The sequence below is a fragment of the Lissotriton helveticus genome, chromosome 5_1, assembly GCF_964261635.1.
Source record: "Lissotriton helveticus chromosome 5_1, aLisHel1.1, whole genome shotgun sequence".
In the NCBI taxonomy this organism is placed as follows: Eukaryota; Metazoa; Chordata; class Amphibia; order Caudata; family Salamandridae; genus Lissotriton; species Lissotriton helveticus.
Window position 1 is genome coordinate 2,073,106,380 of NC_136065.1, and position 17,107 is coordinate 2,073,123,486.

The following is a 17,107-nucleotide window of genomic DNA, read 5'->3' on the forward strand; positions in this document are numbered from 1 at the left end:
GAACAATTCCGTAGCTTCTACGCAGAGCTTTATAAATCGCGCAGCGCTGCAACGGAACAGGAATTTGAGACATACCTAGATGGCATCGCTTGTGCCTGGCTCTCTGATGTGCAGAGAACATACTTATGTTTACCCATAGATGAGCAAGATGTTAAATTGGCGATAGCGGCATTGTCCAACGGTAAGGCGCCTGGCCCGGACGGGCTTACGGTTGAATTCTATAAGAAATATGCTGACTTGCTTGCTCCGTACCTCCTGGAAATGTACGCTGAGGCGTATGAGAGCGGAGAACTCCCTTCATCCCTAAGAGAGGCTTTGGTCATTACGCTCCTTAAAAAGGATAAGCCACCGGAGAGCTGCGAGTCCTATCATCCGTTATCGCTTATTAATATTGACGCCAAGATATTGGCGAAGATCTTGGCAACTAAGCTACAACCGCTGTTACAGGGGCTAGTACTGCCTGATCAGGCAGGCTTTATTCTGGACAGATCCACCTCACACAATCTGCACACGATTTTTTCAATGTTTCATGTTTTAGACCCTAGCTTGGAGGCGGCAGTGGTGCTGCTGGATGCAGCTAAGGCGTTTGATTCAGTGGAGTGGCCTTATTTGTGTCGGGTGCTGCGGCGCATGGGCTTCCCCCCGCTTTTTATACAGTGGATTAATGTGCTGTACATGGCACCAATTTGCGAGAGTGCGGGTGGGTGGGCTGACGTCCGAGCCGTTTCACATTGAGAGAGGCACCCGGCAGGGTTGTCCACTGTCGCCGTTGCTGTTTGTGATAGTCCTGGAGCCGCTGGCTTGTGTGATACGCCAGAGGCACAGGCAAACTGCACTTAATTTCAATCACAGACCGGTGGCGATATCGCTATATGCCGATGATATGGTTCTTTATGTACAAGAGCCGGCCAATTTTTTAACGCAACTACTTCGAGAATATGTCCGATTCGGTTATATATCGGGACTCCACATAAATTGGGAAAAATCATACGTCATTCCGCTAACGGAGTGCACTCCTAAACCTAGTCTGGAGTTCCCACTAGTGTGGACAACTGACTCAATCAAATATCTGGGAGTCTGGATACATCGCGATCCGGTAGTTGTGGTTCGTGAGAATTATGGCAAGGCGTGCTCGAAATTGGAAGACTGGGTGGATGTTTGGATTACGCTGCCACTCTCATTGGCAGACCGAATTGCGTTAGTCAAGAAGATAGTGCTACCGAGGTTCCTATATCTCTTTGTGAATATTCCTGTAGTCCTCACCAAGGTTTTTTTCAAGAACCTTCAAAGTCAGCTGATTCGGTTAGTGTAGGGAGGCAAGGCAGCGAGAGTGCAGTGGTCGGTTCTTACGAAGGGATATGAGAGGGGAGGTTTTGCGGCTCCAGACTTTTATGCGTACTATTTGAGCGCGCAGGCCTAGTATGCTTTTTATTGGTACCGGCCGCACGCTTTTACTCCACGTGTTGCAGTTGAGAAGGGTGATGCTGCTCCGATTCCGCTTCATAGTATTATTACCCACTATGCACATGGCACTCCGAAATTGGAAATCAACGCGGTCGATACCACAATTGCGGCCTGGAGCAATATAGGGCGCCTAGCGCAGAAGCTGCCGCTCTATGAATCACTTATGCATTTAGAACATCATCCCGCTTTGTCGGTTACGCATGAGGCCCCCTCTATGAGATTGTTACGGGAAGCCGGACTTGTGCATATGCGTGATATTTATCCGCAGGGTTTGCTCATAGAACCTGAGGCGCTGCACTATATTAGCAACCAGTCGCTTCTTTTCCGGTTTGCACTGCATCGACTGAGGCATGCGGTCCGGACACATTATCCCACGTGCCCCCAGGAACCTCCTGAGCTGACGTCCTTGCAGTTTGTGATTTCCACACCAACTAATAAAAAATTGGTCTCCAGATTATACAGGATGATTAAGGATGAAACTGTTGAGGTGCCCGATAAAAGTTGGGAAAGGTGGAATGAATGTTTGCCGAATCCCAATACAGAAGAGAATTGGACGCATATTTGTGCTATGACAGGGACTCTTACTATGAATGGTAACCTTCGGATCATCCACTTTAAATGTATTCATCAAGTTTATCATACCCCAGTGAGGCTATTTCGATATGGGTTGCGATAGCATGCCTATTGTGTTAGATGTGGATAAGATGGCGCAGATTTTATGCATCTGGCGTGGGGCTGTCAGAAGGTGGGTGAGTTTTGGAGCACTGTGGTGGGCAGTATACGGGAGATGGTTGCAGTGGATGTGCAATGCACTCCGTTGGTATGTCTGCTTTGCTGTGTACCGCATGTTCGTGGAGTGATTGGTACCTTCGTAAGATTAGCATTGCTGCTGGTGGCGCGTAGGGTGGCTATCACAAGGGGTGGCAGATCTAAACCTACACTTAAAGTTTGGTTGTCAGACTTAGTTTATTGTAGAGACAACATTAATACCTATGTGGAGGAGTTGCCGGTCAGGTCACGGCCGAGGGACATTTTGGAACCATTGAGACTGTATCTAATTAGCAAGTCGGCGTGGTGCGTTTCATGTATAAATGCTGGGGGGGAGAGGTACACGTACAGTTATAGAGCCATCGAGAGGGGGTGTATTTGCTTTTGTCTGGTCAGACCGGAAGGGAGACCGGTAGCTGAAGCACAGATGCAGAATTTTTAAAGATTGCCTCTTTTCTTTTTCTTTCTTTCTTTTTTTTTTCTTTTGAAAAAATACCCACCTAAAGTTAAATGGTTATGTTTGTTTATTATGTAGTAAAATTATCAAATATAAATATTTTCTTTACATTACAAAAAGGTTATTCAAATATTGTGAAAGAAGCTGGACCAGCAGTGATCTCTACACCATGAGAGGAACCAGCTTTATAACGGTTCCTGTCAACGTAGAAACAGTTTGGAGGATGGCCGGCATTCGTTTTGGCAGTGATACACCACTCTGTTAGATAATTTTTTGTTTTTAGAAAACAATCTCTCAAAATGGGTGCTTGTTACCAAGAACCAAAAAACGAATGACCTCCACCCCCAGGGAGTTTTTACCCCGGAAAGTTATTACTTCTTTTTGTGTCCCTTTATGCCAGATTTTATCTGCCAATGACAGACAGAAAACAAGGAAATCACACATTCCACCCTAAATAGACTCCAATGGCCCACACTGTGTCAGGATGTCAGTGGAAAATTTCAACTGGCAGACTCAAATGGGCTCCATTGACGGAAAGGTGGTGGTTGTCTCGATCCTGTATAAGGCAGGAGGATCATCAGTTTGGCGGACAGGATACTCCATTGCATTTGCGACCGATAACTCTGTCCACCAAACTTTAAATCGGGCCCTTGTCTTTTGCATGTACAAAGAAATCATGTGGACCACGGGGTGAAAAATAAATAACTTACTAAGGTATAAAGATCACCCTACAGTAGCAGATCTATATAAAGCAGGTGCCGGTATATCTCACTTGGCTAGGTCGCATCAATGCGGTTAAAATGACTGTACTTTCACGCATCTCTTCCAGGGGCTCCCGATTGAAGTAGGTAGAAAAATTTTCTTTGTAGCCTGCTCAATGATAATAAATTTCATTTGGCAGGGCCGTAGGGCCCTACTCCCCCACAAACGTCTGATGGTTCCGAGGGAGGCAGGTGGCCTAACATTGCCAGACTTACTATCTTACTATAGAGCAGCCCAACTCCGAGTTATATCAGAATGGTCCCTTAATGAATCCGATAAACATTGGCTGCATATGGACAAGGCGGAATGATTTGGAATGTCCTGTGGAAGCTCAGATCCGACCGTCTACACAATGCCTATCTAAGCATTCCCACTGCCACCACGATAAAAGTGTGGCATGCAGTAACTAGATCACATTGGTTGACAAACGTTCCCTCTCCATACACACCTATCCACTACAACACAGCCTTCCAGCCAGCACTCACTCCAGGTCCATTTGACGTTTGTCGAGAGAGAGGGTGCTTAAGGAGCTCTGACCTATTTCATGGATGGGATATCCTGACTTTCGAGAACTGCTGCCATAATTTAAACTTGTCTGCATCAGAAATGTATCCCAATACTCAACTAAAACAATGGGTGTTACAGCCACCATCACGACTAGCTGCCACTAGATAATTACTTGCTATAGAGTGTTTTCTATGGACATCTGGGGCAACTAGGGGTTGTATTTCATTCTTATATACACTCCTGATGTCAACCACCTCCACCCCTACTCCTCGTCACATGTTCTTATGGGAGCAGTTACTAGGGATCAACATCGAACATCGAAGCCAAGCAATGGTGCACGCTATACCATGACATTTCTCGCTTTAATCGCTCCATGGGTCTATGTGAAGCAAATTACAAAGTCCTCTATGACTGGTACCTACACCCGGAGAAACTCTGGAAAAGTCTCCCAAATACATCAGACCGATGCCGGAGGGGGGTGTGGACTGTTGGGAGACTTTCTGCATGTCTGGTGGGACTGTCCAACCATACTGCTTTACTGTACCAATATCCCAGGGCAAATAAAAGAAATATTGGATTACCTGATCCCCGGAGTTTGTTCTCTTGGGCTTCCAAGATCCTACCCTCAAGCGACAAACTCTGGGAGATCGTTCTATACTGTGGCTTTGCTTGACCCTAGCCGCAGCATGGTAAAAAGTCAAGGCCCTTTCTATGTCCCAATGTCGTATTCAACTTTGGCAAGCCCTTACAATGGAACCTATGGTCGACATTCTAGCTGATACTTGGAAACGTTTTGCTTATATATGGTTTGATTGATTGATTTTGATTTGATTTATGGTTTTGTAAAGTGCGCGTATGCCCGTGGGCGTCTTGGCGCTAGAGAAACAAAAAGACTAGTGCGGTGTTGGGAAGCCTGATTAGAAGGACCTAAACAACCAAGTTTTTACTGATTTCCTGAAAGATAACAGGGATGTACTGTTTTTGATTGTAATTGGAAGCCGATTCCAGTCCTTGGCTGCATGAAACAGGAAGCTTCTTCCTCCCCACCTGGCCTTTTTGAAACGGGGGATCTGGACCAGTTTCGCCTGACTGGAGCGCAGTTCCCTTGGAGGAACATATAGCTTGAGACGTGTTCTAAGGAACAGCGATCCCGACCCCTTGTACAATTCCTTTCACGGGGACTCCTGCTGTTCTCCTGCTACACCCATACAAGGGCCCTTCATCTTTTCCAGACATAATAACGCCCACTCCTATGTTAACTTTGACATGTGCTGGATCATGTCAAGCGATGACGTCGCCCACCCACATGACCGGAATCCTTCTCGATACTTACCATATTCACTACTTCCCCCATGCCTGTTGCAATATTTGTTTTATTGTTTCCGTATACAATTTGTTTGTGTTCATAGGTCTCTTATCTAAAGAAAAGGGTGCTGCCAATATTCACTAACGCATTACTTGATAATTGTTGGTGTACCATTCATTGCTTTATGTATTTTGGATTGTAACCGTCAATTACATATGGTGATCTGAAACTCTTATTAGCTTCTGATTCAATGGTGGCTTGATGTAATACTGCCATTCTCTTGTAAAAAAAATTGCCTTTAAAACCAATAAAGAAAGTTTGTTAAAAAAGAAAATGAACAGGCATTGGCAGAGCGAATAAATCTTGCTTTAATGTGCCAACATGTGTGGCCATAGTTATTAAAAAAATGTGTTCACATTTGTTGCATGCACAAATGCAGTTTTTCACGTTAAAGGCTGCCCTTCTGGCTTTGCCAATGCTGGAAAAAATTTAAAAAATGTAAATAAGGATTGCTTTCTTCATAGAATACTTATACGAGATAAAGTATTGAATGATAAAACAGTGTGATGGAGTGTATTTTGCAGGTGGAAAATAGTCCCTCGTTTATTTTAGTGGGATGGCGGCACAATACACCAAAAAGACAATAGCATGAGGTGAGAGAGTAATACTCCCCAAGGTGCAGTCAAAGCCCACTCTTTAGAGATTTTAAAGAACTATTACCAGTACGTCTTCAGAAAGCTATGAAGTAAATCCAGACCTAAAATGAGAATCCTGTGAATTTATCTAAAAAATTATAATATGAGAAATTTATTTTCTGACAAAAATATGTTCCCTGTTATATTTCTTTGTGTCGATAAACTTTATTGTCAAAATCTGTGATTTAAAATCTTTAACGGAAGTGCACAAATAAAATTTAAATAGCCAGCCAGGGTTTATTAAAAGGGTGCGTAAGACACTTACAACTATGTGAAGAAATTATTTTAATAAAATGTGCATTATTAAGTAAGACATTGATATGGATTCATTGAATAAACAAGTAAATATTTTAGCACTTGCATGCAATAAGAAAATTACTTAGGATTCAACTGAACATGTGCGGAAATACAAATGGTGTACAACAGTCTTCAAATTTAATAAAGCAATACATTCTTTAAAGAAAAGTCTACCAAACAATTTTCAAAGGTTTGATCTGTTTTTGCAAAATTTCTTACAAAGTGCAAGTCTTTATAAATGTGCATGGATTTATTTGTAAAACTAATAATTATTTTAAAAGTAAGTTAACACCTGATGTTAGTACATGCTGTCATAGTTACCTAATATTTTTATGTTATTTGCCACTTTCAAAGTAAAAAAAATATATAGTAAATCGAAAATATCTTTCAAAAGTACACAGATTTTGTATGAAAAAATGCGAATTCTTTTTCAGATGTGCTTGAGAATTTACCATTCAGTAGTATTAATTATTTTTTAAAACATCCTTAAAAGTTTCTAGAATTGTCTTGAATATTTTTTTTAATTGCTTATTGTAGAATTTTGTCTTAGTGAAGGTACTTCCCATTTGAGTCCACCTGTTACATTTTCTGTAAAAACAGTTCACCAGCTTCCTGTGCCTGTATTGAACAACTTATACTACAAGACTTAGGTGATGTGGAAATTTCAAAAGAAAAATAATTACTGACGTTTTTAAAGTGAATGAATCAGAGGAAGCGCCTACCCACAGAATCCTACACCATCCCCTATAGCCTGGATCTGTCTAATGGTAACAAAGGATGAAACGCTCACGTTTTCTGTTTCTTCGGGGCTAGCAGGGCCACCACCAGAGTGACGATGATACACAGTTCCACAGTGGCACAAGAGGCAAAGACTACTTTCAGGAAGTCCCAGTTTCGAATGTGGGCAGCAGACCCAGCTTCACAAAGGGCGCTGATGTCTGCCTCTGTCAGACAGGGGGAACAAGAGTGTAGTCAAGTGAGTATACATAACATTCAGAGGAGCAAAGCTGGCTGATAGGAATAGGGCAACAGTAACATCCTAAGAACCAGGGATAAAGGGGCTTGTAGGGCAGCATGATTGGTGCCACTGCACCGGGCGCTGACTTCAGGGGGTGGGGGTGCGATGTTTTCAAACATATTGTGGAATTAAAAGCACCTGATGCAGCATTCCTTGCCTCCAGCAATTTGCAAGCAACAATAAAAATGTCAAGATAACTCTGGGGATTGATGGACCTGATGGAGAGAGATACCTTTTGTCTAGTGTCAGTTTTGACTCATCATAAAGTAGCGCAGAGGGTTAAGATGCTTGCCTCAAAGCACACATACCATGAAGATCACAGGAGAAAATATGATGTAAATAGTTCAGTGGGTTACTAATTTTGCAGGAGAGATCCTTCTGTTACTTTCAATTAATAAATTAAAATCCTAAATTCCTAACATAGACAGTAAGCTATTAAATGTCATCAAAGAGCTGCATGCAAACTGCAAGGTATACATTAGAGCGTTGTGATTTCCTATCCAGTCTTTCATTATCCTAATGTTGCAAAAATGGTTCATTTGGGTTAAATCAATTCTTATGAATAAAGACAAACCCTGACCATGGTGGTACGTTTTAAATTAGGAGTTTGTGCTTTACTAGATCAAGTCCTCTTAAATTAACTGTGCACCAATACGGATGACATGTGACTCCTATACCTTGTGGTCATCTTTCTTATGTAACATTTCATATACACTGATTTACACATGTGTGAATCGTTGTCTCTATGCAACTTGTCTGTGATGTAAAGTGCTCTGACACCCTAAACAGGTATGAGTAGCGCTGTAAAACAAAAGAAAAGCATGCGAGAGAGAGTGGTTATGGAGACTTGAGGGGCACTGTTAAATGGTGTCAGTGAGGGAATTCATGGAGTAGGAGGTGATTGGGGTTGCCACCTTACATAGTCGCATGGGGCACCACCAGCACTTAAGCCAGTCCTGCTTGTGGCAGAAAAATTTGACCCGCAGGTAGCAACCATTTTGAAAGTGAGGCAGAGGAGGTAGCAGTAAAACAATAACATCTTTGTAACTAGGGCCAGATGTATGAAGCTCAAATGGGTTCGCAAACGCCGAAATTCGGTATGTATGTAGCAAATTTCAGTGCAAAATAAGGAATCGCAAATTTGCGATTCCTTATTTTGCAATTGCATTTAAGGAATCGCAAAATTTGCGATTCCTTAAATGCAATGTATGATGCAAAATAAAATTGCTAATTGTTCCTAAGGAATCGCAAATTACCACCAACTTCAAGTTGGTGGTAATTTGCGAATTTCTTTGAAAAATGCCAATTTTAGCATTTTTCAAAGTGCCATGTGATGCACATACACGCCCTTAGGGCATGTATGTGCACCACATGTGCACCCATGCTTATTTCAGGGGTGCAACAGGGTGTCCTTTGGACACCCCTGCACCCTTGAAATTATTCTAAATTTGCGATTAGCAAATTGCGAATCGCAAATTGAGAATAATTTAACATTCATTCCTATGGGAAATTATTCCTTAATTGCGATTAGCAATTTGCTAATCGCAATTAAGGAATTTTAAAGAAATCGCTAAAAAATAGCGAATTTCTACAAACATACCATTTTGCAATTCTCAAATAGCGATTCCTTAAAAATCGCTATTTGAGAATCGCAAAAGTGTATCTTGATACATCTGGCCCAGTAGGTGACCCTGGATAAGGGGAAGGAAGCAGCATCAGAAGGCAAATTGATCGCAAGAGGAAATTAAAATAGCATTGGCAAAGCCAACAGGTCTTGCTCTTTTTAAGAAGCAATGCATCTGCATTTTTCCATGCCCTTCAACAACTGTAATCAGTCCTTTTCCAGTGCAAGTTGCAACACCCAAGGCTATTACTGGAGGTACTTCTAGTTAGACAAAAGTATTTTGTGTAGCAGGCTTCGGTACCACAGGCTTTTACTAGCGGTCCCACGAGAATCACGAGCCATTTTTCCACAAACCACCACCTCAGGGCAGGTCTAAAATCCATGCACTGCAGAGGTGGTATGAATGAGACACGGTAGGGTAGAGATGGCAGGAATAGAAGGTAAGTTACGTATAGTAAGTTAGGTGTTATAGGTATGGTAGATTATGTATATCATGTTAGTTATCCTATATACGTTATTGTAGGTAAAGTACTAGAGGTGAGGTAGCTGCATATGTGTGGTTGTTTTGTGAGTTTACGGTAGGTGTGGAATGTTGGGTGAAGTAGGTAGGGATAATGTAGGTAAGAAGGTATGGTAGGTTTGTAGGTATGGTCAATACGTATGGTATCTTAGTTTGGTAAGTACAGTCGATTTGTACTGAAGGAATGGTATATGTTAGTTATGGTACATAAAGTAGGGTAAATACTGTAGGTAGATACAGCATGTATGGTACATACTTTCAAATGAATGGTAGTTATGTTCGGTAAAGTAGGAACGGTTTGATAGATATGTCTGAAAATATTAATTAGGTCAAGTACAGTAGGTAGGTTGGGTATTATAGATTAGGTTTAGTGGGTAGATATGGAAGGTAAGTACGGTAGGTGGGTATGGAAGTAAGGTAAGAGTAATACGTTGGAAATGGTAGGCTGGTATGGTAAATTCGGTATGATAGGTTAGGAATGAGACAAGGTTAGATTCGGGAGGTACACGTGGATGGTAAGAAGGGTAGGCAGCCAAGTACAATAGATAGGAATTCAGAGAAGTTTGATATGGTGGGTTAGGCATGGCCGGCAGGTTAGGTATGACTGGGTAGATATGAAAGGTAGGTATGGAGGTTAGTAAAGGTAAAGTAGGGTGAATAGGTAGGAACTGTAAGTAGGCTTGATACCTATGGTTGGAAGGTAGATATGATAAGTTAAGTTTGGTAGATTAAGCATAGGTATGGGGGGGGTGAAGCATGGGCGGTAGGTTAGGTATGGTATGCATGGTAATCTTGTTATGGTAGAAATGATGGGTAGCTATTATATGTAGACACAGTAGGCATGGTAAATAGATAGGCATGGATGGTAGTTATGGGATCGTATGGTAGTTATCCTATAAGGGTGGACGAAAAATTCCCCTCCACCGATGGAGTTTGCAGTGTTTTGCCAGATAACATCTTTTGTCTGATAATTAAAAGTGATGTTATAAGAATATGTACTTGTTTACAAATTATGGCCCTGTCATTGAGAAGCGCAAACATCTACTGTTACATTGTTGACATAGGGCCTGATTTATATATTGGTGGAGAGGGTACTCCATCGCAACATCAACGGAGTTTCTTCCCCGCCAATTTAGTGGTCTGCCCACCGCATTTACATGCAGGTGGACCTCAGGATTAATCACGACGGAGTCTACTTGTATCTGCGTAATTATTACCCTCTGCTGGCCAAGGGGATTAAGGGCCATTGGAGAAATGGCTACATCCAATTTAGATGGGCAGGCATGTAGTCAATTTTTACTGTTTCTTAAGGACCAATAAAACCATTCTAATACTCCCCTCACCATGGGAGAAGCCTCCCATGGCAAGGGGAGAATTACTTTTTTCTTTTCAAATAGAAAATCCCGTTTTGGAACTTTATTTTTTAAAAGAAAAAAGGAATACTGTTTGCTGCAGGGCTAAGTCTGTCCAACACAGCCCTGCAGCAAAGAATAAAATGAATTTACGGGAACCGCTGCGCTGGCGGCGGTTTCTTCCAATACTTTTATAAATGACCGCCAGCTAACCGGACATTTATAAATCTGGCAGGTGAAGTAGTCCCAGCCTGGCGGAAGTAAAGTCCTCCACCAGGCCAATGGGGAACACTCCGTCCATCAATAATTAAATTGGGCCAAAGTATTTTTGCTGCATATTCAGGAATAACTATGTGCACAGACATCTTTATTTTGTGAACAACAAAACTGTAAATTCAACAATATGTTATCATGCAGCAAAATAAAACAAATGAATGCTCAAGGGTGATTAGTAGATAGCATTCCGTCCTTATTTTATTTTATGAAATTCTCAGGCATCCAAAAGGAAAGCAGTAGAGCTATAAATCAGCAACTAAAATGTTGTTGTACCAGCAACGTCTGTAAGCTAAATATCAGCCATTAAAATGCTGTGCCAACAAAGTAAATGCTTTCTAGAATAAACACTGGTTATTCCATTTGAACCTACACCTCAGATTGCATTTGCATGTTAACAATCTACTCAGAATGCCATGGCTTCCTTTGACAGAGAGACCATCCAAGTAATGGCAAACCAGGTAAACGCATGACAGCCAATGGCTGAAGAGGACTGACCCAAATTCCACCCATCTTTACTACTTCATACTTGTTTTGATGTATTGATGACAACAGCTCTCTTACATCACCACCATACCACTGCCATGATTTACATTGTTTATTCTCTTAACTGTAGTGTTTGTTCAGACATTGATCCTTGAACACCTCCACCCTCCCAGCACCAGCCTCAGAATACCACCCGCGGAGCACGCGTTAGGCTCCACCCTTCAAGGTAACCATTTGCTTAGCACATGACAGCCCACCTGGCAGGGGTGCTGCCGCTACTCTTCTAAAGTTGAAATAAAAGTCTTTAACCACTCTCCATGCTCAACTGAGCAGGAAGCTTCTTACACAGTAAACTATGAGGAATCTGATGCACAACTTGTGGTGTCTCTGCATCATATTTCAGTGCACTTGCTTTATATACAAATGTTGGAATGTTACTTTGTGCTTGTCGATATATTCCATGTATTACTTGCTTTAGAATGTTTGGGCTAGGTATTGGAATTGCTCTACAGGCAGTTAGAGCTACCACCTACACTTTTACGCTCATGTTTCCTGTTTACTGCAATAAACCAACTCAAAGATTGAAGACTTCTTGCCTATAGGATTGACTGTTCAACTTTATTGGAAAGAGCACACTTCACAACTTCAACTGAGAGTTCCTTTCTGTGGACAGTGCTGCTGGGAGAGTATGGTGCAGAACTGAGACAACTCATAGGGTGACAGAGTCTGATGCCCTACTCTGCCCTGTCATTGAAGATCCCCAGCAGACCCTAGCCCCACCCGAAAGAGAAGGTCTACCTGTCACTTGAAAGGAATACTCCATTGCTTTGGGCTGCTTCAAGGCACACCAGAAGGGCTGCGGTGTCTCCTCGTTCTCCAGCTGGTAGATCTGCAGCTGCGAGTTATGCCCGTGTTGGTGGATGCTGTAGCTGATCTGGTCGCCGTTCGTCAGGGCGCCACGGCTATCTCTCCACTCCATCCCTTCCTCACCAAGGTGGACGGTCTTCGACCAGAGGCTGCAGCTCAGTGTCAGGCAGCCACGGGTGTGCTTCCTTCCTGACAATAGAAAGAAGTCAGTCAACAGAGAGGTGACCACCGCCAGGGAAATCTAGACTCAGTCTACAGTGGGGACCAGCATGTCAAACACTACAAGATATACCTTGGCATGGGGACGCGGTCTACAGCAACCGGGTTCTCCTGTCAGCCGATGCTGCCCATCTACAATTGCATGTGCTATTGAGACCTGGTGAAAATGTATTTTCAAAGGTGGTGAGGAGATGCATATAGTTGTCCAATGGCTCTGACAATGAAGTTAGATTGTTAGAATTAAAGGAGTTTCCATGGGGTGCCCCCAGCACTGGAGATAGTGTTCATCAGAAAGGTAACTGCTAAAAATATGTGACAACTTGATCTCTCCAATCTTAGGAACTTAATAGTGGGCCCTGAGAGTACCAAACATGCGTACAGACAAATTCCCAGCAGAAACTCTGTACATTCAGCTCTACAAACAAGTTCTTGGTGTGCAAAGACACATAGAGAACCAGGAAGAAGAACTAGCTGGCATATATATCGAGAGACATTCCTGCTAGCCTAGCGGTGCCCTCCCTCCCCCGATGCACTGTACGTAGGGCTGACTGCCAAGCAGCAGCCACATTTGTTTGGCCCTCTCTTTTGTGTTCCAGAAACACAAATCACCACTAAAGCAGGAATTTTCCCACTGCTTCTGGGGGCTTGTAGGTTTTCTCTTCCCTGGTCTGCCATGCCTTGTACAGTATTTCCAGGTAGGAAAATCCATTGACAGTAACCCTGATCTAAAAAGGAAGGGGCAACCATCACTGTGGCCTGGCAGCCCAGTGGAGGACAGCCCATCCAGTCAAGGGTTTCTGACAGTGAAGCCTGAGTTCAGGGCTGGCATTAGGGTGGTGTGAATGGTGCAGCAGCACTGGGCACTGACCTAGAGGGGGGACACTGGCCTCTGGGGGGGAGGCTGTGTTTAGCAATAACTTAAGATTTAAAAGTACCTTCTGATTAGTTCCTTGTGCGTCTAGCTTTCAGGCAGCAATAAAAATGTCAAGATAACTCTTGTGAATAATGTTCCTGCTAGGGAGAGAGATCAGAGTGTTGTCTATTCACAGTTTTGAATCACCAAAAAGTAGCACAGAGGGTTCATGCCTGCTCCAAAGAACGGATGTCTATTTTATGTCGATTGCTGATTGGATTAGTAAAGCCAGCCTTTACCAGCACTTTGAAACAAATTAAATGTATGTGAGAGAGGGGTTATGGAGAGATGAGGGACACTTTTGCCGGGTGGTAGTGAGGGAATCAGAGGAGGAGGTCATGGGGGGTCAGAGCACCAAAAAAGATTGTCGCACCGGGCACCACCAGCGCTAAAGTCAGCACTGCCTTAGTTGGAAACCCAAGGATTCTTTGACTGGCAACGAGCTAGGCTGCTAGAGGAATCATGGGTTTGGTGAGGCAGGAGCTCTGGCACCTTCTGGAAAAGCTCCTGCTTCGCTAATCTCGAAATGAGAGCCCAAGCAGCCAAGCCCCCCAAATATTCAATGGAAACCTAACAAACCTGCTGGGGGCAGCCTCCCACCCCCTGCAGAATTCAAACAGACAGACCCACAAACATGAGGAGGGACTTTGCAGGGACATGAACAAATGCCTACAATATGAGGCATGTCAGAGAACAGCACTGAGCACACGGGGGCACTACAGGGCACACCACTGCTAAGGGAGCAGACACCAAGGCCCGTATTACTGTCAGTACACCTCCTTATGAGCATGTTTGCCTCTGTGCACATATCCATAATACGGCGTGGGTGCAGAGTCAAAGTGATTGCCTCATCTGCGGGGGCCACGCCCCCATGCAAATGAGGTAACACCCTCCGAAGATACCTCTATATGTGCACCAGTGATATCAGTATTACAAAAGGGGCTGCACAAGGGTATGCCGCCCCTTCTGTAATACTATAGTGCCCCAGATGTGCACATGACCATTGTGCTCGTCGGGCACTATCCGTAATATGCCCCCAAGTGGCCAGTCAAAGTGTGCCACTGACTGAGGTATGGGCTTCAATTAAGGAATACACAAATGTAGTGAGAGACTTAGGGAACACATGCTAGAATACTACAGATCACTGGGCAGAAACATTAACTTGCTAAATGCAGACTTTCAAGAAAAACACACAGCACTGAGAGAAATGCTTTTGAAATACAGACTGAGTGACCATCCAATAAAAACAGAGGATAGCCGACATAGATTAAATCACAAATCGTGACTTGGTAGAAGTTAAGACTGTGGCATTTTCTCCTATATTGCCTACCCTAAAAAGGTATTAGAAAGTACTACTTTCCCCATTCTGAGAGGAAACTGAAGTCTTTGGAAGTAAAACTGAAGACCTGCCATAAAAGGGCTGTATGAAGGGAGACTCCAGTACTGAGGAGAGATGCGTCGGAGAGTGAGTGTGTGCCCGGAGAGTCTCCAACAACAGGGGGATAGAGAGAGAAATGGGGGAAGTATCAGGGGTGTTCAGCATGGAAAATAGGCTGGGTCCTGTATGCAATGCTTCAGGGATCTCCAGCAAAGAGGTCTGGAAGCAGACATGACCGCATAGGTGCTGGCTCACAAAACGTGGCCATATTTCCTTTCAATGGTGGTAAGTAAAGGGATCACAAATCAAAAAGTACGGGGGTGGGAGAGGGAAAAGCTAAGTCCACCCTCCTGAAACAATAGTGAACCTACAAATCCGGTATGACCGGATAGGGACCTAGCCGGGATATGGATTTTCACTCAGTTTGAGCTAGAAAATCTTAAGGAAGGAAAGCTTTCCTTTCTTGAGTCCACTCACTCACCGGGGTTTCCCCACGGTGACATGCTTCATCATGGGGCCATCTCAACCCGCTGCAGGTTGAGGCATGCTACGACTTGCGATGAGACGTAGGAGCACTAATCGTGAGGAGCTATGTGGAGTGCAGTGGTGGAGTGGAGTGTATTAAAAAGTACCTAACTAGTGGGCAGAAAAACAATATCCGGGCTCCTAGTTGGTCTATTAAAACCGGGGTGAGTCTCTCTACCGGATTTGTAGGTAAGTAAAGAGAGTAATTGGTTCAAAACCTATTTATAGTGTATTATGAAAGCAGGTTTCTGGAGGTGTGACAAGAAAGTTTGTATCAATTTGTGGTGCGCCATCTTGTGGTACTTTCAGTTGATTCAGTGTTGCTGTGCTGTGTGCTGCTTTATTGCCTTGTGATGCTGTTTTATACTGTTGTTGTTGTGTTGAGTTCTTAGGAGGCCATCAGGAGTTGAAGAGCTCAAGCAGCACTGTTTTGCCACCTTAGATCTTGGTAATGGATAGTTTGTCTGTGGGATTTTAAAGAAATGTAATGCTGTAAATGCAGCAGCATTTGTTGCCATCGCTAGTGTAATTAAATAACACAGTACATTAACAGAACACACAGCTAAAGAGCAACATCACATACACAAAACAGGTCTCAATGTAACAAGATGGTCAAAACAGACTGCAAAGCACACCACAGAACCACACCCCAACCGCACCCCAACAACACACCACAATGACATAGTACAAAATATCACAGAAGACATAACATTCACAACAAAATGCTCTACAAAACAATTTGCACAAACATTCTTGTCACACATTATCTCCTGCAGAAAACCTACTTTCATAATAAGGCGATAAAAAAGTGGTTGCACCATGCACTGCCTTAACTTACAGCCGGGGCATGAACTAGCGCCAGTCAAAAATATTTTGCCAGCCATCTCTTAACCCTTTCCATGCTGATGACGGCCCCCAGCTGTCATGCATCACGGTGGGCGTGTGCTGATGACGGCTGGGGGCCGTCATGAACCCGCCCACTCATTAAAACGGCCGCACAGGCGCAGAATCGCAGCCGCGCCCAAGGGGTTAAACTGGCGCTTGCAGTGCTTGCCTTACATGCTATGGCTGGGTGCCTCGAAATTTTCCTCTGGACTAGATGATGGGGGGACAAGTCTCACCTGCCAGGACAGCCAAGTCGTAGCTCGAAGTCGATTGGTTGAAGCCCCAGCACTGGTACCTCCCGGCGTCGCCCACCTGCACATGCGCAATCAGCAGTGAGCGGTTCTGGAGGAGGGACAGGCGCCCGGTATGGACCACGCCAGACCGCGTCTGATTGTTGCTGACCTCGAAGAGGCGCTGGATGAATTTGGTCTGCAGGCCCATGTGCTCCCAGATCAGCCACTTCTCAGGTCCATATATTTTGGGGGTTTGACAGGAGAGCTCCAAGGAGTCTCCCACCCGGGCGAAGAGATCTGGAAAATTAAGAAACACATTGGATGTAGGTGGAGCGAGAGGGAACACAAGGACAGGAGAGGAGGACACCCAATAGGAAGAGGAGAAGGAAGTGCTGAGGGAGAAGAGGACGGCTTTGGGCAAGAAACAAAGGAGAAAGGAGGGCTGAAGGAGAACAGGGGGTATTGGACAAGGAAATAAGGGGGCGAAAGCTGAGGGAGACTAGAGTACACAGCGGCTGAATAGAGGCAACTAGAGATAGGATTGGAGATGAACAGGGC

General features: G+C 43.9%; 1 protein-coding gene across 1 annotated transcript in view; it reads right to left on the minus strand.

Moving 5' to 3' along the window:
* The window catches only part of LOC144753998 (uncharacterized), a 40,362-nt gene extending 23,523 nt beyond the window's left edge, over nucleotides 1-16,839 (minus strand). Inside the window, exons 1-3 of the mRNA XM_078641517.1 lie at nucleotides 16,553-16,839; nucleotides 12,328-12,585; nucleotides 7,047-7,200 (exon numbers count right to left, since the gene is read on the minus strand). Coding sequence (XP_078497643.1) covers nucleotides 7,047-7,200; nucleotides 12,328-12,585; nucleotides 16,553-16,757 — 617 coding nt within the window. The 5' untranslated portion in view covers nucleotides 16,758-16,839. The remainder of the gene's footprint in view (nucleotides 1-7,046; nucleotides 7,201-12,327; nucleotides 12,586-16,552) is intronic.
* Between the last annotated feature and the right edge of the window lie 268 nt (nucleotides 16,840-17,107).